Below are 22,628 nucleotides of genomic sequence, written 5' to 3'. Positions count from 1 at the left end.
TTGTATAAATATAATTACAAAGCACTCTTCACTGTGCTTGGAGAGTGCATATAATTGGAGAGTTTCATTGTACAAGGCTAGGCTTTATAAATATAAAAGTGACAATAGAAACTAAATTTATTTTCAGATTTAATGGTATAAAAATCATACTATTTTAGGATTATTTTATGTAGAATAGGACAAAAATAACAAAATTCATCTGGAAAGAATAAAAGTCAAGAATCTCAAGAGGAATAATGAAAAAATTAAGAATAAAGACAACCTATAATTATCCAATTTCAAATTGTACTTTTAAGCAGGACTTATTTAAATGATATGATCAAACCAATTATTTAACCAAAAGAAGAGAAAAGGAGATTAGTGGAATAGAAGAAACACACAAATGAGTATAGTAGCCCATGTCAATAAACTCAAGAACGTAAGCTTCCGAGGAAAGGAATCCATTCAGTTAACTGCTAGGAAAATTGGAAAGCAGCTTGGCAGAAAGGAGGTTTAGACTGCCATTTTTCAACATGGAAAACATTATTTGCCAAGTGTATACTTTACTTAAATATAGTCACATCAAAAAAAAATTTCAGAGAATGGAAGGAAATAACCTTCCACAGATGAGGAGGAAAATTCTTAACCCAATGAAACCTAATGAGATAAATATGAAAGATAAAATAGGCAATTTTGATTACATAACATTTTAAAGCAATAGCATAAATGAAATCAATGTAGTTAGAAAAAGAGAAGTTGTGGAATAGGGAAAAATGTATTAATCAGATCTGATTTCCAAGACATATAGAGAATTGACACATATATAAAACCAAAAATCATTTCTCTATAATACACTGTAGGTGGAGCTGTGAACTGGTTCAGCTATTCTGGAAAATAATTTGTAATTATGCAACAAATGCTATCCTTTGACTCAGCCGTCACACTCCTAGGTATATACACAAAAGAAGTCAAGAAAAAACAAAAGGTCCCATGTATACGAAAATATTCATAAAGTAGAAATAAAGTCAGTGTCTATCAGGGAATATTTGAACAAATTGTGCCATATGAACATAATATAATATTGTTATGTCATAAGGAATTTTGATAAAATAGAAGGAATTTAGAGAAATATGGAAATACTTGGGTAACTGGTATAGATCTAAGTAATAGAACTGGGAGGACAATATACATATGACTAAAAAGTATAAACAACAGAAAAAGGCAACTGAACTCAGAATAACTAAAATAGAATGTGGCAAACGTATTCCAAAAGAGTTGCACTATTGGTTGGTTTTGCCTGACTACATGTATTTCTTTATTATGATAGAGAGTTGTTGAAGAAAGTCATTAAAATATTAGAAAATAAGACTAATAAATTTTTTAATGTTTAATGTCTTTTGTAGGTTCTTTAAATTCTGGAAATTCTGTTTTGTATATTTCCCCTTCATCCCCGAATACATACCAACTAGGATATCAAGGCTTTGATAGGAAATTTATGGTATAAATTACAGCATACTTAGAACCTAAATTTAAATCAACATGCTATGATTCATTTTAGGAAGTGAATTTTAATGTTTTTATTATTTAAATGTTTTTATTTATAATATATAATTATATATAAAAATAATATTATATTATTTTAATGTTTTTTAATTACAATAGTTAACCATGTATGAAATAGTCTAATGGCCACTGACCTGATAACCAGATATCCTGGATTCTAAAGCCTGTCTACTGTTACCTAAATAATGTAACGTTTAGACAAATCACTTAAATTTACTTCCTTGCGCAATGAAAGGAGGAAGTTAAACCAGTGTTTTCCACCGCTAAAATTGTATAATTCTGTCTAATAAATTTAAAAATTGACGAAGTTATATAACATAGAAAATGCTTGGTCATTATCAATCAGAAAGCATTTATTAATTGCCTATGTGTCAAACACTGGAGATAAAAGTATGAAACAATGTCTGTTCTCAAGGAGTTAATAGTCTAATGGTTTATACAAGTACATACAAGTTGTCAGTAAACATTTATTATGTGCCTACTCTGTGTCAGGCACTGTCCTAAGCACTAAAAATATAAAAAGTCAACAGACAGCCTCTGGCCTCAACGAGCTGACAAGGCAGGTGGGAGACAACAAACAAATAGGAACAAATAAGCTGTATACAAGATAAATAGGAAATAATTAAGAGAGAGAAGGTGTTAGAATTAAAAGGTGTTGGGAAAGGCTTCCTATTGAAGATGAAAGGAGGGAGAGCATTTCACACATGAGAGACAGCCAGAGAAAATGTCTAGAGCTGAGAGATGGCAGTGTCTTGTATATATGTATATGTTATGTATGTGTGTATATATATGTATGTATATGTATTATATATATAGACACATGTCTAGTTTTTTTCTATCTGTTAAAACATCCTAGTTGAGTGTACCTCTGAATGTTTGAACGATATGCACATTTCAAATGTGTTATGCTTTTTGCATCTGATAAAATGATATAAAATTTCAACAATAAGTGCTAAACTTATCATTCTGTGCTATTTCTTTTTAACTGCAGACCCTGCAACATGGAAAAATTCAAGACACCTTTCTAAAGGTTTCTTTTATCCACTTGCTTTTGTCCCTTCTTTTTCTATTATAAACCTGCATGTATGCTTGAATATTCTTACAGCCTGTATGCATTCTTAGTCATTTTTTCCCTCTCTATTTCAGTTTTAGGTTTTAGTGATTCTTATAACCTTTTGGGCTTTGCATCAGCCTCTAAGAATTTTTTTATGATGAATGTAATGTTTAATGTATTTAAAAGTAAACCTAGGGCGTTGTTGTTATACAGTAAATTAATATATTTTTTTCTGAGATAGAAGTACCCATCTATTTGAGGTTCTGCAGTGTGACTTTATAGGAAAGGGACTACCCTTTTGTGCTTCAAATAGTTAAAACACTTCACTTATGAGAGAGGAGCATGTTTTTCCCCACTATTCTTTGCTTTTCCTACCAAAGGAAATCTTAATTAGCTTTAGTATTTTATGTCACTTTTACTGTGGTGAAATTGTTTTTTGGTTTTAGGTATACTATAAAAGAGCTATCAAGTTGATGCTTATAATATAGTAGAGTCTGTTTGTATGTTTGCATTAACACTTAGCATTTTAAAGCAATCTTAAATTGGAAAAATTAGGACCATTTATCATATCCAACTCCTTAAGAAGTTCAACAGTGTCACTTTCCAGAGTATCACCTCCAAGGTGTTGCCTAGTGTTTTTTGGAAAATGAAGGAAATATCTGAATTCGGGAGATGAGATAGGAAGAATTTCCAGAGAAACAACAGTTCTTTTTTCTATATACTATGTAACATAATCTCGAATCTGTAAAGTGGACCAACTGCCCATTCCTAGGTCTTGTTTTCTGCTTCTACTTAATTTCTACCCTACCCTCAATCTCTGTGTACCTACAACTCTGGCTTTCTATCAGATATATTTAAAATGGGGAAAATTTGTTTTGTAGGCGATTTTACATTGGCATGGAGATTGGTGGGTGGGGCGGACACTAGGGAAGCTTTCAGAATGTCAAGGACTTCACTTAAAAAGATAGATACAATCAAGCAGAACTTTTGAATGGTTAACAGAAACCAGAGTTTTATATATGAATGAAAAATATACACACCTATGCTCTTCAGTTGTTGAGGTTTTCCTTTATTAACTATGTCTAGATATGTTTTATGTCCCCTTTGCTTAGTTGAATTTTCACTTTTTTCACTTTTTAACTAAATTAGATATTTTTATAGGAGATAATACTATTTAAAGATTTTAACTGATATTTTCCTATCAAACAGTGTCTATTAAAAAAAGGAAAGTAATTTTGTTAATCAGATGCAGATTTCAAAAGAAATCTTCTTTACAGTTTGTAATTTTGAAATAAAAGACAGGTCTTTCAACTTTCAAAAGGCATTATTTTATCAGGGTAGTATGACATGATAGAGTACAGACCTCATAATTAGGAAGATATTGGTTTAAGTTCTCAGTTCTTCTGGAGATGTCACATACTGGCAATAGCAACTTTCCAAGACTTTTAAGTTGCAGAACAATCTGCATTTTTGTCATTGGGATTTTTCTCACTTGGAATTTCTTATGCCAATGAGATCACATTCAGACTAAAATAATAATTTAAAAAAAATGTATTTAGCAGTACTCAAAAACATTTTTATTATAGGAAAAAACAACAGGCTAATTTATCCCAAATCTTGAACAAACTTAATTTTTTATTAAGTGCTCTAATATATATTTACCTGTGTAGATGGATAGAACTACATATGAATTTGGCTCTTTTAACTATTTAAATGAACCTAAAGAAGAAGGTTTGTAGTAGTGTCTAAAGTATTGGTTATTTGTTTTCAGGTATTCAAGCTGAAGAGTGGGGTAAATTTCTGCACACCAAAAATAAGGTAATTACACAAATATGTTTGGGGAGTAATTTTAATATTTTAGTAACACTTAAAACATTTTTGTTTTTATGATGAAAAAGGAGACCAGTTGAGTTCCTACTGTTGGTTATTTGACATAATTTTGAAGGAACTTTTTTAAAACCATTAAGCAAAAGAGACAATTATTTCCCAAATAATCTTGTTCACCAAATTAATTGAGGTTTCTGTACCTCAAGATTTTGCCAAAGATCCCGGTTTGTGGTTCGTGTTTTACCCAAGTGTAAAAATTTAAATTTTTTAATAAATTAATTTTTTAATACTTTGTTTTAGCTATACACTGATTTTGATGAAATTCGACAAGAAATTGAAAATGAAACAGAGAGGATTTCAGGAAATAATAAGGTATGGATTTTTGATGCTGAAATGTTCTTTAGAGCTGATTAGTATCAACAGAAGTAATGAAAACAAATATTTATTGAACCCCTGCGGTGTGTGCATAGAGAATGTATTCCATTTTCTTCAAGTGCTTATACCTTTAATAGATATAAAAAAAATTCATAAACAAATCTTCAGTTATTTTTTTTCCTATGGGCTCTTAGAACATCAAAAATTTTAGTTTTTAAAATGATATATTTCTGATATTGCCATGCATATATCACTTTGCTTTAGCTGCTGTATTCAATACTCTCACAACAGATTAGGTTTCCCCAACTAGATTCACTGGACACATCTCAAATACAACTTGTCTAAAATGGAACTCATTGTCTTTCCCCCAAAACTCACCTCTTGCAAAATTCCCTGTTTCTGTCAAAGGCATCACCATTCTTCCATTCTCCCAATACCCAATGAATTGTCAGCTCTTGCCATTTCTACTTCCAGAGCATCTCTCATATCCAAACTCGTCTTTCTCCTCACACAGTGACTACCTTAGTTCAGGCCATCACTTTTCACTTGGATTTTGCAATAGCCTATTTATTAATTATTCTTTCTGCCTCGAATTTCTCCTCATTCTAGTTTTTCCTCTACACTGCTGCCAGAATGATTTTCCCAGATCATTATACTCTGGTGACTTCTTTTTGCCTTTAGAATCAAATATAAAGTCTTTTGTTTCGCTTTTAAAGCTCTTCACAACCTGACCTTAGTTTATCTTTCTAGCTTGATTATACATCATTCTCCCTCCTGCACTCTCCAAGCTGACCTTATCTCTGTTACTCACACAGAATACTGCAGCTCTTGCTTCCATGCCTTTGCATTGGCTGTCTTTCACACCATTTAAAAAACAGCAAATTATAGATATAAGTTAAAATAGAATGATAGATTTAGAGGTAGGAAGGATCTTACAGGTAGGAATTTCAGTAAGGAGGTTGTTCAAGAAAAGCTTCACAGATGAGTTTTGAAACGGGTTAAGGAAGATAGGGAAGGGAAAGCATTTCAGAGTAATGAAAATAGCATTTGCAAAGGCTAGAAAGAGCAGTTTAGGCTTTCTAGTCCCTTATTCATGATGACCCAAATCCACAACATTTGATGAGCTGGGGAGAGGAGGTAGGGAATGGGGAAGACACGGTCTCAACCAAAATCTGTTTGTGGCAGAGAGGAATCACTATCTTTTTACAGCAGCAAATAATTTGTGTTGATTTGTGTATGTTGATAGCTAGCTTTGAAGAATCAGAAAAGAAAAGACTTTCAAATTGAGATGAAGAAAGTGGAGTATTAATAACCATGGTAATGCTGTATAAGTCCTTTGTTACACAGTTTTTATACCACAGGACCTTTAAGCTATTATAATATTTTATCAGGCTGTTGCTATGTGTATTTATGCTTCAAGGAGCATGATTTAATTCAGTGTCCATTTACATGGAATAATTAGTTTTAAATCATTCTCAATATGTTAATTGGATAGATTTTTGTATAGCTTTAATTAATGGTAATATTTTAAACAACTTAATTTCTAGGGGGTGAGTCCTGAACCTATTCATCTAAAAATTTTTTCACCTAATGTTGTAAACCTGACTCTTGTGGATTTGCCAGGCATGACAAAGGTAAGGAAAAATTTTGCTTCCTTCATTGCGGGTAGGATGTCACCTATTAATTGGCACTTTTATCTTGTAAAAAAATACGGTGGTCTTGTTCATTAACCCCATAAACAGTGTTCACATTCTGCATCCTTCAGCTGTGTTTTTTTATACATGGCCAAGAATGGCATTGGCTAGTCTATTAGAATCTCTACTATTAGAATTTGGTCTTCATGCTTATGATATTGATTTTTGTTACATTTGTTTCTTCTTCAACCAAACACTAGCAGATGTTGAGTATACTTTATTGTAATTATTTTTAAATTTTTATTGTAATTCTGTTCCAATCTTTGTTTTGTTTAGGTACCTGTGGGTGATCAACCAAAGGATATTGAACTTCAAATCAGAGAACTCATCCTTCGTTTCATTAGTAACCCTAATTCCATTATTTTGGCTGTCACTGCTGCTAATACAGATATGGCAACATCAGAGGCTCTTAAAATTTCAAGAGAGGTAGATCCAGATGGTAAGGAATAAAAGTTTGTAATTGGTTGGTGGGAAAAGGGAATAGATATAGTCTACCTGTAAATCTATCTTTAAAAAGGAGGGGGAGGGGCAGGTAGGTGGTGCAGTGGATAGAGAACCAGCCCTGGATTCAGGAGGACCTGAGTTCAAATCCAGCCTCAGACACATAACACTCACCAGTTGTGTGTCTCTGGGCAAGTCACTTAACCCCAATTACCTCACCAAAAAAAAAAAAGAAAGAAAGAAAGAAAAAACCTCAAATAAAAAGGAGGGAGAAAAGTAGTTTTTGTGTTCTTGCCTAATGCTAGTGAAACTAATTATAAATTAAATAGTATATTTAAATGAAAATGCTTTCTATTTGTTATTTTTAAAGAAAAATGCTAATACAGAATATAATTTTTTACTTTTGGGTTTTTTTCTGTTTATTTCTTTGAGGAAAATTTGATAACATGTCTAGCATGCTCTGAGAACTGTTCTGAGAAACCTTATAGGAATGCACAGAGAAAACATTTTAGACTTCCATGTGTTTTGAAAAACATTAAAATTCTGTTTTTGAATGCCTTGATATGTCATGGATTTTCAAAATGCTATCAATTATGTTATGTCCTCACCGTAGTGTTGTATCTCTTACTATGATATAGAATGACTGTAAGGCAGTTGATAGCCTTACCTTCTTTTGCTAAGGCTAATATGGAGTCCTATTATATTTGTATACTTAAGTGTACCTAAGTAGAGATTTTCCTCCTTGAATATCACTAGGATATTTGTTTTTTTAAATGTATATTCTTTTTTTGTAGTTTTAAATGCTGGTATAAATATCCTCATATCAGAAAATAAGCTATTTCTTTTTTTCAGTTGGTTTTTAATAGCTGGTATAACAAGAGAAGAGAATTTAGAGAAAAATTTGAAGGGGGAAGATAAGAATGTAGTTTGATGAAAATGAATATCTTTGTATATACAGAATCTTTATTTGTGGATTTTTCCAATTTCCCTACTTGTTAGAAATAAAGGGACTTAATGAATAGCACTTTGATTCTTAAACGTAATTTTAAAAAATTCTGTAGCTTTAAATTCATTGAATATAAACAAAATTATCCCATGTGTAAGATACTCACTCTTTGGGGATTGTAACTGCATTATATTTGTTTTGAAAGAATTATTATTGAATGTGTATTTTCCATGGCTAACTTTTTTTTTTTTTTTAAGACTAACTCTAGAGGGTTTTGAACTGATATGTCAACATTTAGTGATTGTTTCTTATTAATGGGTATTTTCTTATTTACATTTGTTAGGTCGTAGAACCCTTGCTGTAATCACTAAACTAGATCTCATGGATGCTGGTACTGATGCAATGGATGTGTTGATGGGAAGGGTCATTCCAGTTAAACTTGGCATAATTGGAGTGGTAAACAGGTACGTTAGTAGGAAAGGAGATTATAATTATAATATCTTGGTTTCAGTGAAAGTCTTTATTTCTGAAACCTATTTGAGGTACATTTTAAAAAATACGTTCTCATATATTATACTTGTGTTCTTAATAAAGAAGTGAGTCTTGTTGGATGTGGGGGTGAACCGAGATACTTCATTAAAGCTTTTTGTTCTTGCTTTAAATAAAGAATGGCTACATAAGAACATAAGGAACCCTTATAAGTGTAGGAATAAAAAGATGTGTGGAGCAATTTTAAATAGAACAAATAACATTAAAGTGAGAATGAAGAGAGCTAGATTTTAGGTGTGTCTCTGTGATATTGGGCCAGTTATTTAACCTCTAGGCCTCGTTTTGCTTCATAAGTAACATGAGAGGGTTGGACTAGATTTCCTTTAAGGCCCTTTCAAACTTCAGCAACCTATAATTCTTCTTAACTTTTCTCTTCTCCTCGCCTTACCCTCCTTCCTCTCCCCTTCCCCCCAGTCTCTATTCTGTATCACACCAGCCCCATCTATCTACCAGTTTCCCCCCCCCCTTTTTTTTTTCAGTCAGCTGACATAAGGTAGATGTACATAAGAGTTGAACGTTGTACTTTGTGGGTAATTGGTGTTTTATTATAAGAGTAGTTTTCAACAAACAGGTTCATGGAGAAGACATGTATATAGCACATGTTTTAGTGAAATGTTTTTACTCAACTCATGTTGTGGCCAAGAGTGGGGGAAAAGACACTATAATAAAGTTGATAAGAATAAGGGAGAATAATTTGCTCATATATTCAATTAAGGCAGATAAAAGACTAATTCAGTTTGATAGCACTTTCTTGTAATAATTTTGTTACTTTCAACCCCTAGGAGCCAGCTGGATATTAACAATAAGAAGAGTGTATCTGATTCTATCCGTGATGAATATGCTTTTCTTCAAAAGAAATATCCATCATTAGCCAATAGAAATGGAACAAAATATCTTGCTAGGACACTGAATAGGTAACATTTCCTACTTTAAATATGAAACATTCTTTTTCCTTTTCCAGAAGTTTCAGCAATTGAGACTTAAACAGTGATTTACTTAAGTATAATTTTATAGTTTTGTTACTTTGCAATTAGAGTTTTACTGACTGTGCATTAGTATTAAGAAACTAACATTGGAATTTATTTAAAAAGTACTCTAAACTTACATTATCAGCAAAAATAAGTGAGTGAATGAAAAAGAAATTATTAATCACTCACTTATGTGAAAAGCACCATATAAGAATCACTGGTCTCAAGCAGCTCACATTTTAATAAGGGGAAATAACACATAGGTTTCAGCTGTAAGTCAGATGGAAAGGCCTAGTGGTCCTTAGGGTGCAGTGGCAAAATAGATAGTAATGCATGTTCTTTAATGTCCATTATGAAACCATATTGGGGAGAGCTCATTGGGAAGGGAATCAGCATGTCTGCTTGCTAGCCTTTCCTCCAGGTGGTGGTTGAGAGCAGTGGGATCCAGTGCATCTGAGATCTTGCCCTCCTGGAACGGTGAATCCCTCTGTTGCCCCTAAAAGCTCTAGAAAACTGCTGGATGCTAGATCACTTCAGTGCCCTCTTACCTCTGGCCCAGGGACCATTTTTTAAATATCCAAGGGCATAGGGCAGCCTCCCTTAAGATTTCATGTCTATATTTCCCCATTTACTGCCCTGATAATCTGAGATCAGCTGACATGATCGAGGTGATGATGAGCACCCCATGTATGGATGAGATTGGGCTGAATACCTGGAAGGATGGCATTTCCTGTCAGATCTTTCCTGATCCTTCAGGCTTTGATCACAACTGCAAACGAAAGGACTGCCTGCCTTCCATCATGGTGGAGCCCACAAAGGGAGAAGTGGAAAGTGGGGAGCAGGAGCTAAGATGGCTCCCAGAGGAGTTCTTGGTCCAAGAAAATGAGCAAGAAACCAGCAAAAGAAAAAAAAAAACTTTGAGAAGAAGGAACAGTAAATCTATTGAGAGCACCCAAAGAGGCAAAAAAATTACATCTGTTTTTTCCCCCCCATCATGGTAGAAAATGACTGAGCCACAGCTCCAATTTTGCACCTGTGAGATCACTGGTGTTTTTTTTTTCTTTTTTCTTTTTTGAGATATATATATATATTTTTTTTTTCCTAAAAGAAATGTGTCCAGCATCTGAGTCCTCAATGCAAAGATCAGCAAGACCTTCTGAGAAAAGAAGTTACTTAATTGGGGCTGGGGAAGCATCTGCTGCTTTGAGATCACTATCTGAACTCTGCATAGTCTTGAGGAGTTGTGACATTCTGGGGGGGTTTGGGGGGAGTTGGTAAAAGGCAGAGCAGGTAATGAACATTCTGAAAGCAAGAAAGCAAATGACAGAAAGAAATAAGAGAAAATCGAAGTTTTAAGAAAACAATCTGCAAAGACCTACAGCCAGAAAGCATTCAGAGGGGACTAGTGCTGGCTCAGAAGTACATCTGTAGATAGAGTTGTTCTTTTTCCTGTTTTTTCCTCTTTGCCCCCTTTTATTTCTGTTCAGAGTGTGTTTGAGTGAGTTAACAGGGGAGGAGGGGAAACAGACCACACTGGGAGCTCTCTAATGGCAAGAGCAAAAAGAACTGTGAAGCAAGCATGTGGGCAAGTCCCTTGTTTGCCTCCCCTCTCTCCCTTTTTTCCTCTGCTACTCCTGATCTCTGCCTTCCTCTGACAGAGGACCTTTCTAATGTTTATCTGTTCTTTTGTTTTTTGGGTGGGGAGGGCAAGATTTTCTGGGCCCATTTCCCAAAGTATCCATCCCTTTTTGTTCTTGGTGCCTTGGTATCCCATGGCCCTTTGTGAGGGATGGGGAGGATAAGATAGGATGGGTCCCTTGTCCTTCTCAGGATGAAAGGCACATGACAGTATTCCTCTCATCTCTTGTTATTCTCAGAGTTCAAGCAGGAATTTTGGGAATGCCTCTGTTCTTTTTCTTTAATTGAATTAACCCTTTCTTCCAAAGCCCCTATACCAGTTTCTGAGCTAAGTCTTCTGCCTCCTCCCGTCTGTTTGATTCTAGCCAGTCTGACTAACTAGGTCACTTACTATTTGCCTTCAGCCTCCTTTTCACCTTGAATATTCTCCCTCCTTTTTATGAGAAGTGGAGGAGTGAGAGGAAGAGAAACAAAAGTTTCCTTGGTATTGTTTTTAGGTGGGAGCTGAATGCTCCTTCTGGTCATGAGGGCCAGTGTAGCCTGAGACTTGGAAGGATTGTGGGTTGGGGAAGGGGGGAAGAAGGAAAGGAAGAGGAGGAGAAGTGAGTGAGTGGGGTGACACATGGTAGGTCGAGTGCCAGTGGTACTGTGACCAAGTTGGAAATTAGAGGGTGTCATGAGATATCTTGCAGCTTTCCAAGTTCTTTTTTTTCCTTTACTTTTAATTTATTTATTTTTAGTTTTCAACATTTACTTCCACCAGATTTTGAGTTCCAGATTTTCTCCCCATCTCATCCTTTCCCCTACCCCAAGATGGCATGCATTCTGTGTAACCCTTCCCCTAATCTGCCCTCCCTTTTATCTTTTCCACCCTTATCCCCTTCCCCTTCTATTTTCCTGTAGGGCAAGATAGATTTCTATACCCTATTTCCTGTATTTCTTATTTCCCAGTTTTAAAAAAAAACAATTTTTTTTACATGTGTTTTTAAACTTTCGGTTCCAAGTTTTCTCTCTTCCTCCCTCCCCACTCACCCTCATTGAAAAGGCAAACAACTCAATACAGGTTATACATGTGTAGTCATGCAAAGCGCTTCCATAGTATTCATGTTGTGAAAAACTAAATATATTTCCCTTCATCCTATCCTGCCCCCGATTTATTCTATTCTCTCTTTTGACCCTGTCCCTCCTCAGAAGTATTTGCTTCTGATTACCCCCTTTCCCCAATCTGCCCTCCCCTCTATCATCCCCCTGTTCTCTTGTCCCCTTCCCCCCTTATTTTCCTGTAGGGTAAGATAGATTTCCATACCCAAGTGAGTATGGACATTATTCTCTCCTTAAGCCAAATCCTATGAGAATAAGATTCACTCATTCCCTCTCACCTTCCCCCTCTTCCCCTCCACGGTTAAAGTCTTTTCTTGTCTGTTTCATGTGAGATAATTTACCCCATTCTACCTCTCCCTTTCTCCTTCTCCTAGTACAATCCTCTCTCACCCCTTAATTTTATTCTCCAGATATCACCCCTTCATCTTCAACTCACCCTGTGCCCTGTATCTATCCATTTATATATATATATATGCATACATATAATATTTTCCCTCCAACTACCCTAATATTGACAAAGGTCTCATGAGTTACAAATACCATCTTTCCATGTAGGAATGTGAACAGTTCATCCTTAATAAGTCTCTTTATGATTTCTCTTTCCTGTTTACCTCTTCATGGTCCACTTGAGTCTTGTATTTGAAAGTCAGATTTTCTATTCAGCTCTGGTCTTTTCATCAAGAATGCTTGAAAGTCCTCTATTTCACTGAATGACCATTTTTTCCCCTGCAGGATTATACTCAGTTTTGCTGGGTAGGTGATTCTTGATTGTAATCCTATCTCCTTTGCCCTCCGGAATATTATATTCCATGCCCTGCGGTCCCTTAATGTAGAAGCTGCTAAATCTTGTGTTATCCTGATTGTGTTTCCACAGTACTTGAATTGTTTCTTTCTGGCTGCTTGCAATATTTTCTCCTTGACCTGGGAACTCTGAAATTTGTCTACAATATTCCTAGGAGTTTTCTTTTGGGGATCTCTTTCAGGAGGTGATCGGTGGATTCTTTCAATTTCTATTTTGCCCTCTGGTTCTAAAATATCAGGGCAGTTTTCCTTGATAATTTCTTGAAAAATGATGTCTAGGCTCTTTTTTTGATCATGGCTTTCAGATAGTCCAATAATTTTCAGATTCTCTCTCTTGGATCTATTTTCCAGGTCAGTTGTTTTTCCAGTGAGATATTTCACATTGTTTTCTATTTTTTCATTCTTTTGGATTTGTTTTACAGTGTCTTGATTTCTCATAAAGTCACTAAGCTTCCAATTGCTCCATTCTAATTTTTAAGGAAGTATTTTCTTCAGTAAGCTTTTGGCTTTTCCATTTGGCCAGTGTTGCTTTTTAGGGCATCCTTCTCCTCATTGGCCTTTTGGACCTCTTTTGCCATTTGAGTTAGGCTATTTTTTAAGGTATTATTTTTTTGGGTCTCCTTTAGCAAGCTGTTGACTAGTTTTTCATGATTTTCTTCCATCACTCTCAGTTTTTCCTCCACTTCTCTTACTTGCTTCTCAAAATCATTTTTGAGCTCTTCCATGGCCTGGGTTTGATTCATATTTTTCTTGGAAGTTTTGTATGTAGGAGCTTTGACATTGTTGTCTTCTTCTGGTTGTATGTTTTGATCTTCTTTGTCACAAAAGAAAGATTCTATGGTCTGACTCATTTTGCGCTGCTTGCTCGTAATACTTTGTTAAGGTAGGAGTCTGTTTCCAGTGTGGAGAATGTGGGTTTTGTGCAGCTGTTTTCAGAGATACTTCTAGGGACCTGAAATTTTCAGTCTAAGGTGCTATGATCAAGGGCGAGGTGTTTACTCCTTTCCTGGCCTACACTGTGGTCTATGAGTGACCACAAGCACTCTTTTCTGTCTTGGAACTGTGAGGAGGATTTCCTCTCCACCACCACTACAAGTTCCACCAGGCCAGTGATCCTCCTTGCCCCAGGACTGCCACCCAGAACTGTGACCCAGATCCAAGCACGGGCAAAGCAAGAGAGTCCTGCACCAGCAAAGAGATTCCTGCAATCCCCCTCTGATCAGCCACTCGATTCCCCATCAGTCTGTGGGCCAGAAGCTCTGGAGGCAGCTGCCACCCCAGGGCCAAGCTTCAGTACTGGGGCTAGGACCAACCATGCACTTCTATCTCACTGCAGACACAGACTTTTCCTACTGACCTTCTAAGTTGTCTTTGGTGTTCATGGGTTGAGAAGTCTGGAAACCGCCATAGCTGCCCGTAATTCAGTCCTCTGAGGCCTGCTCCAGGTTCGCTGAGGCCTGCGTGCCCATACCACACTGCGTTCCTCTCCCGGTTCAGTGTGATATACTTTTCTGATCAACTATCCAGGTTTTCTTGGGCTGGAAATTTGTTTCACTCTGTCTTTTTGTGGGTTCTGCTGCTTTAGAATTTGTTTAGAGCCATTTTTTATAGGTATTTGGAGGGGTTTGGGGGAGAGCTCAAGCAAGTCACTGCTTTTACTCTGCTGTCTTGGCTTGGCCCCCTAGCTTTCCAAGTTCTGAAGAGGTAGATACGTGTGTGTGTGTGTGTGGTAGAGAGGGGAGGAGGCTATCCTGTATTGCTGTGCTCTGAGGAGGCTCCAGAAGTAAAGGATGTTGTGTTCAGACCTGAGTTTTCCAAATTTCCCTAATTCTGCCACTCCCACCTCATTTTTCTCACTCCTCTTGGCCCTTTATCTGGAAGGACAGCTTTCACAGTAACATTGGGAGCGCACTTATGAGCTGGCTATGTTGAGGCTCTACACTTTGGAGTCCAGGGTCCAAAGAACAAATTATAGAAACATTTCCATCTTATTGCCAGATCCTCTTATTGGCTTCCAACAGAGGCAGGGAGAGGCAGCAGATGATAAGGAATCAGACTTTGAGGCTTTTCTTGGGTATAACGAGAACTCAAGACACTTGAACATTGTCTCCCTATTTCCAGTCAGTCCTATTTCAGCCTCTAGTCTTGGACTTAGTGTAATATATTTGTATTTAATACCTCATAGGTAGTATGACACTGGAGAAAGCTGGGGGAGGGTCTTGCTTTTATGTATCAGTAGGACCAGGTTTGAGGGGGTATCTCTCTCCTTTTCTTCCTCCCATTTCATCTGCTTATATTATAAACATTGATGGCAATAATTTTTAGCTCCATACAGTTCCAGTAGGCCAGCAGGTGGGAGAGGGGGTGGGGGAGAAGATGACCCTCTCCCTGTAGTTTTTGCTGGTGACTCATGATAGGTCTACCTCCCTCCTTTTCTAGTTGTATTTTGGTGGCAGAGAATCTCTGTTACGTATACCCTGCTGTAGTTTTGGTCATCATTCAACTCCTGTGGAGAGGAGAGTTAGTGATTCACTTAATGACTCCTTGGCTTTCAAATCACTTGATGGGGTGGGTAGCCAGCATCCCCCCTCTCCTCTCTTCCCCTCTTCTTTTACCTCTCCCCCACCCCACCCTGCATCTGCTACCTGTTATCATCTGTCCCAGTCTCATTGTGTGATGGAATGTGCTTTAGTACTCTGCATAACAAACCTACTTTGTGAATATATGTTTATGACTGGTGGATTGTTATCTTTCTGGTCTTGAGACCACTCTTAACTGCCATTTAGAATTCTGAGCAGGCAAGGGGCTGACAGTGAGCATAAACCAGGATCTTCAGAAGGGTTAGCCCCACTGAGTTGATCCGTTTACCTTTGGAAGAGACTATGCTCTTTATCTGGCCTCTGTGTTGTTGTGGATTTTTGTTTGTTATTTTTCCCCTTTTTGGAAGTAATTTGTATGTATTTCTAACAGAATGTATCAGGGAAAAAAAAGCCTTCAGTAAAAAATGCCTGTTGTTTGTTCAACTTCTTGTAACTTCTGTTCTTTTTTGAGGCTCAGGGAGCAGCTAGCATTTTCTTTTCCCCAAAACTACTTTTTGTCACTGTGACAGTTGTAAATAAAGTTTGAAAATGTTTCTCCCTCCCCCCCCAAAAAAAAACATGTGTTTCCAATGTTGAATCATTTCATAGTGCCAAGAACTTTGGTAGCAAGAACTTTCTTTTTCAGGTCTTCAGGAGCTGTAGCTGCGAAGGAGGTGGGGACTATGAAATTTCCCACAGTTAAAGACTAAGTGTAGGGTTTGTTAGAATTCAGAAGAACCCAGATCCATTTTGATGGCTTTTAGGAAGAGAATGAAAATCTGAACAATTCTATTTATCAGGAGACTTCTCAATGCAGGTTCTTTTATCTTATCCATGATAAGAACAGTTCAGTTCTAAGTCTGATAGATATTAGTATAGATAAGTCATGATGGAATTTCCCTCACAGTTTGTTCTCATGTTGACTATCAAAACAAATTATAATTTTATTGGTCTTGGATTTTAATTGTAGTCCATTTAAATGTATAGTATATTCATTCTGAAATTTCATTAAGCCAAAAAGTAAGGGCTAGAATTAGATAAGATTGGTGAGTAACAGTACAATGGCTTGGAAGTAAGTGGTTTGCATTTGGTCACCTAGCAACTATTACCAATTTGAATGGGACCAATGCAAATTAAAAATAATTCTCAAAACAACATTCATAATATCATTATTTTCCTTGGTGTGTAATGTGTGTTTTGTGGAGTTGGAACTGTTCTTGCTAAGACAAGCTGTTGGATAGGTTGTAAAATGTTACCAATATCCCTTGCTTTCCATATGTACATTTTGATTGTGGTTGATCACCAAAGAACATATGTGTGCTATAGGAGAAGTCTGAAGTGGTTTTTTTTTTTTGTAGACCACTATGGAGAAGATTAAAGGATTTTTTGGAAAGAAGTAAGCTATATTTTAGGTCTGGTCAATGTATCTTGAAATTTAAATTTAAATGACCACAACCTTGTGAAAGGGAGCCTAGCTCAGGAGCACTGTAGGTCTGAAGTGACAGGCAGAATGGCATGCGTGTAATTCAAGTCGCCACCCTGGAGACATAGAAAACTGTGTTGTGGTGTTGCTTCTGGGATAATTATTTGTTTCTCATTTGCATAATATGCAGGACTTTACCTACATATGAATGACCTCAAGAGGTCCCTTTACTCTCTTGGTTGCTGCCATTGTGGGACTTGAAAAATACCCAATTCTTTGCTTTTCACTTCACCTCAATTTTAGTCCAGGGTAGAGTTTTTGGTGACAGTACTAAGTGGAGGGGAGGGTAAATTTCCTCTCTACTGTTATTATTGCTGATTTTATAGGAGGTATTCCCAGCTGCCATTCCATCTCTGCACACTGTTTAGACATTCAGATAATTCCCAATAATCATGCAAACAAAATCCTTTATAAATTCCTTGAGAAACCAGATTATCATTTATTAATAGAAAAGGAGAAATATGTCTTTTAACTTTGACTATTTGTATTTGATCAAAGCTTTGTTGTTTCTCTATGTTGATTTTATTTAGATTGTTGCATTTGTTTTGTATTTATTTTTTTGACCCTGCCTTCTTTACCCTGTATTAACCTAACACAAATCTCTACTGTAGTTCTGCAATCTCTCTTCCTTTGAAATTTTGTTCCATCTTTCTAAATAACTGTGGCCAGATTTTTGCTGCAGTAATCTACTAGACAATGGTGGAATCACACTCTCCTTTTTCCAAGAGTTGAATACCTGATCCAGTATTCCAGTCTGCCATTTCTTTAAACACCCTGGCTTCCCAGTTCATACACTTCTCAAACTCCTGTGATCGAAATCTTCACTCCAACTGGAAAGAGTGATATATAACTCTGAAATTCCTCTATCTTATCACGCTTTCTTGTCCTTGCGTCTCTCACTCTACCTTCATCCTCCTAAGCTTATTTTCTTTCTCACTATGACCTCTGGGCCTCTATGCCTCATTATTCTCCCAATTCATCACCTGTGACTAGTTGATCATTTTAACCATTTAATTTCCTTCTCCATTAAATCTCTTGTCCTAGTGCTCTACAAATCCCTGTTTTATCTTCAGCCTTGTGTTACTCTCACCATTTGCCTCTTCTTGCTTGAATGCTTCTGAACACAAGTGGAGAAATTTGAAAAAGTCTGCCGTCTTGTATTCATGTTTTAATTTGTTTTAATCATCTCAACTGAATTATTATTGCTACATATTAATCTTTCTGTTCTTCCCTGATAGAAACTGTCAAGCTCTATGCAACAGCTGTTGTAGACCTCCTTTTTCAAATATCCTCTATTACTGCCAACTCATTTTTCTTTGTGGTGTCTAGCTTGGTGGGTAAACATAGGTGATTTTCTGTCTCCCTAATTTTTTTTTAGAGTCTTCCTCTTCCCCCCCCCCCCCTTTTTAAATTAGATTTGCAAGACACTAGGTAAATACTTTATCAACTCCATCCCTGGCCAGGGAGACTGTCATTTTTTTTTTTTTTTTTTTTAAGCCATAATCTAGAAATCTAAATTTCGTTCTCAGATACCATTTATAAGTCAGCTATTCACTTCCCAAATAGGTTTTTGTCCTCTTTATTCCTTGCTAAAACCTATTTCTCTCTGGGTCTTCAGTTTCTTGCCCAAGACTTCATAATCTGTGGTGCTCATTTTTAGTTCGTTTTGGCAATGTAATTTGTGCCTGTGTAACTTAATGGAAGAAAGTAGTAAGCATACATTTTTATAAGTCTTGGAAGATTCTGTTATATCTTGAATACATGCGGTGTGGAAAGACAACAACTTATCTAATGTTATTTGTTGTCAGTTTATTAAATGGTACTTCTGGCCAAGGAGACAGGCCGTTATCCTCTTCTTTCTCTGATTTTTTTATTTTTACTGGGTGATGTTAAACAGGCTGTACTTTATCATCCTTGAAGGTCAGTCGGCTGCTTCTTCCTCAGAGCATCCGATTCCCTCCTCTTCAGAAGATCTACAGATCTGTTTTGTAGCCACAGTGTAGCTCTTCTTTTCCTTTCTTCTTTCTGTGTGCCACAATTCCACTTTCTAAACTCCTGACCAGGTTTATGTTTACTCTCCATTTCAGATCCTTTTTTCCCCTATCAAAGCCTTCCTCTCCTTCCTTTCAGGAATACATCTTTGCCCTTTTCAACTTGGAGTGCAAAAAGAGAGCTTCACATTTATCTTCTCCCTGAGGAGTGAGAAAAAAAATAATCTCATATTTAGAAATAAGAAATGTGATCTGTTGAAGGTAAGTGACTTGCCCACAGTCAAACAGGTATAGCCAGGATTTAAGCACAGATTTTCTGACTATAAATTCAGTGTTCTTTCTTTCTTCACTACACCATGGCATTTATGGGTCTCCATTGTTTGCCTCTGTAACCTGCCTTTCTAATCATTTCTTTTTTTCACACACTGTCTTAAAACCAAACTATTCATTCTTTACCTTGACTTTTCCATCTGCCTTTATTGTATTTGCACAAACCATCTCCACATGTTTGGAATGCACTACTTCCTCTTCTCTTTCTCTTAGAATCCATATCTTCCTTCAACGTTATTATTATTATTTTATTATTAACAGTAACAGTAACAAGAAGGAGGAAGAGATGGAGTAGGAGGGGGAGAAGATGATGATCATGAAGTAGTAGCAGCAGTAGTAGTAGTAGTAGTAGTAGTAGTAGTAAAAGAATTGGCTTAGATGCCACTTCCTTTGGGAAACCTTCCTTGATTTTCTCTCCTCAGTTATTAATTCTATCTCCTTATGCAGATTTCCTCATATTTACTTATCTCTATATTTATATCCTCCTAATAGATTATAAGATCTTTTTCTTTTTCTCCCTATTGTCCAGAATAGTTCCTTGCATGAAGTAGACATCTGTATGTGTTAAATTTAATTATTACTTTTGTTTCCAATAAGTCATATTAAAACTGTCCTGATTCTTGCCATTCTAGAGGTGGCCCTTCTCATTTCCAAGGCCAGACATTTAACATACACTCTTGGCCTATCCTTCCATCTCCTCTAGCATATTGCTCCCATTTATCATCCCTGTTCCTCAACTTTCAATCTTTTCCTATCTATTGGCTCTTTCACTGCTATGTACAAATATGCTTATGACTGCCATTAAAAAAAAATAAACTTTCACTAGCTATCATATTATATCTTTCCTCTCCTTAACTAAACTCCTCGAAAAAATTATCTGTACTCAGTGCCTTCCCTTCTCACCAGACTGTCTGGTTTCTGACCTCATCATAAAGTGTTCTCCACAAAGTTATTAATGATCTCTTAATTGACAAATTTAATGACCTCTTTTCAATTCTCATCCTTCTTGACCTCTTTGGTAGTAGTTGATATTGCTGATTAACTCTTTCTTGGATACTGTCTCTTTTGGAGGGTTTTTGTTTGTTTGTTTTTTTATTTTGTTTTGTTTTTTGCATTGCTACTCTTTCTTGGTTTTCCTTTTTTTGTCTTGACCACTTCTCACTATCCTTTCCTGGTTCTCCAGGAAATACCCACAACCTGTAGGTAACCCCAGTTCTATGTTAGGGGCTGTCTTGTCTATAGATACTTTATCACTTGTTCTCATCAGCTCCTACAGGATCAGTTATAATCTTTATGCTAATGATTCCTAGATGTATGTATCCAGCCCTAACCCGGTCCTGAACTCCAGTTCTATACCACCAAATGTGTCTTAGACATTTGAAACTGGATGTCTGATAGGTATCTCAAACTCAGTATTTTATTTTTTTATTTTTTAATTAATTTATTTTGAATTATCAGCAATCACTTCCATAAGCTTTTGAGTGTTAAATTTTTCTCTCCCTCCCTTCCCACTTCCCTCCCCAAGACGGTGCACAATCTGATATAGGCTATGCATATACATTCCTATTAAACTTATTTTCACATTAGTGATGTTGTAAGTAAAAATTAGAACCAGTAGGAGGAACCACCAGAAAGAAGAAACAAAACACCGCAGAAGAAAAAAAAAATAGCAAATAGTATGCTTTGATCTGCATTCAAACTCCATAGTTCTTTCTTTGGATGTAGATAGTATTTTCCATCATGAGGCCTTTGGAGATGTCTTAGATCCTTACATTGTTGAGACAGGCTAAGTCTGTCAGTATTGATCATCACACAATGTGGCTATTACTATGTACAATGTTCTCCTGGTTCTGCTCATTTCACTCGGCATCAGACCATACAAGTCTTTGCAGGTTTTTCTGAAGTCAGCCTGTTCATCATTTCTTATAGCACAATAGTATTCCATTACATTCATATACCACAACTTGTTCAGTCATTCCTCAATTGATGGGCATCCTCTCAATTTCCAATTCTTTGCCACCACAAAAAGAACCGCTATAAACATTTTTGTACATGTGGGTCCTTTTCCCATTTGTATGATCTCTTTGGGATATAACCCGAGAAATGCTGTTGCTGAGTCAAAGGGTATGCACATTTTTATAGCCCTCTGGGCATAGTTCCAAATTGTTCTCCAAAATGGTTGGATCAGTTCACAACTCCACCAACAATGCATTAGTGTTCCAATTTTCCCACATCTTCTCCAACGTTTATCATTTTCCTGTTTTGTCATGTTGGTCAATCTAATAGATGTGATGTGGTACCTCACAGTTGTTTTGATTTGCATTTCTCTGATCAATAGTGATTTAGAGCATTTTTTCATATGACTATAGATGGCTTTAATTTCTTCATCTGAGAACTGCCTGTTCATATCCTTTGACCATTTATCAATTGGGGAATGACTTGTATTCTTATAAATTTGACTTAATTCTCTAAATATTTTAGAAATGAGGCCCTTGTCAGAGAAACTGGTTGTAAAAATTCTTTCCCAATTTTCTACTTTCCTTCTAATCTTGGTTGCATTGGTTTTGTTTGTGCAAAAACTTTTCAATTTAATGTAATCAAAATTATCCATTTTGCATTTCATAATGTTCTCTATCTCCTGTTTGGTCATGAATTCTTCTGTTCTCCAGAAATCTGATAGATAAATTATTCCTTGCTCTTCCAGTTTGCTTATAGTATCAGCCTTCATATCTAAATCATGAACCCATTTTGACTTTATTTTGGTATATGGTGTAAGATTTTGATCTATGCCTAGTTTCTGCCATACTCTTCCAGTTTTCTCAGCAGTTTTTTTTTCAAAGAGTGGGTTCTTATCCTAGAAGCTTGGGTCTTTGGGTTTATCAAATAATAGATTACTATAGTCATTGACTACTGTGTTGTACATAATTAACCTATTCTGTTGATTCACTACTCTGTTTCTTAGCCAGTACCAACCAGTTTTGATGATTGCTTTATTTATATATATATATAATATGTATCAATAAATTATTAATTTTATATATATATATATTGCTTTATATGTAATTGATTTATGCCCTAGTACTGCTAGCTCCCTATTACCTCTAAGATCAAATAAACTCTCTTGTTTGACATTTAAGTGTCTTTACAACTTGGCCCCTTCCCGTTCCAGCCTTTTTACACATTGCTTCCCTCCATGCAGTCTATAGACTATATGATGTCGGGGTCAAAGTACAGTGTGTAGTGTTAGTCCCCCTTGAATACCCCATACACCTCTCTGTTCATGTTACCCCTATTATAAGAATTACTAAA

General features: G+C 36.2%; 1 protein-coding gene across 7 annotated transcripts in view; it reads left to right on the top strand.

The window, feature by feature from the left end:
* The window catches only part of DNM1L (dynamin 1 like), an 89,854-nt gene that overhangs the window by 40,765 nt on the left and 26,461 nt on the right, over positions 1-22,628 (top strand). For all 7 annotated transcript variants that reach the window (XM_027844346.1, XM_027844344.1, XM_027844343.1 and 4 more), the window contains exons 3-8: positions 4,368-4,414; positions 4,724-4,795; positions 6,346-6,432; positions 6,769-6,931; positions 8,223-8,343; positions 9,211-9,342. In XM_027844346.1, coding sequence (XP_027700147.1) covers positions 4,368-4,414; positions 4,724-4,795; positions 6,346-6,432; positions 6,769-6,931; positions 8,223-8,343; positions 9,211-9,342 — 622 coding nt within the window. The remainder of the gene's footprint in view (positions 1-4,367; positions 4,415-4,723; positions 4,796-6,345; positions 6,433-6,768; positions 6,932-8,222; positions 8,344-9,210; positions 9,343-22,628) is intronic.

Source organism: Vombatus ursinus, unplaced genomic scaffold (genome assembly GCF_900497805.2).
Source record: "Vombatus ursinus unplaced genomic scaffold, bare-nosed wombat genome assembly UNPS02014941.1, whole genome shotgun sequence".
In the NCBI taxonomy this organism is placed as follows: Eukaryota; Metazoa; Chordata; class Mammalia; order Diprotodontia; family Vombatidae; genus Vombatus; species Vombatus ursinus.
This window is presented reverse-complemented; position numbering and strand designations above follow the sequence as displayed.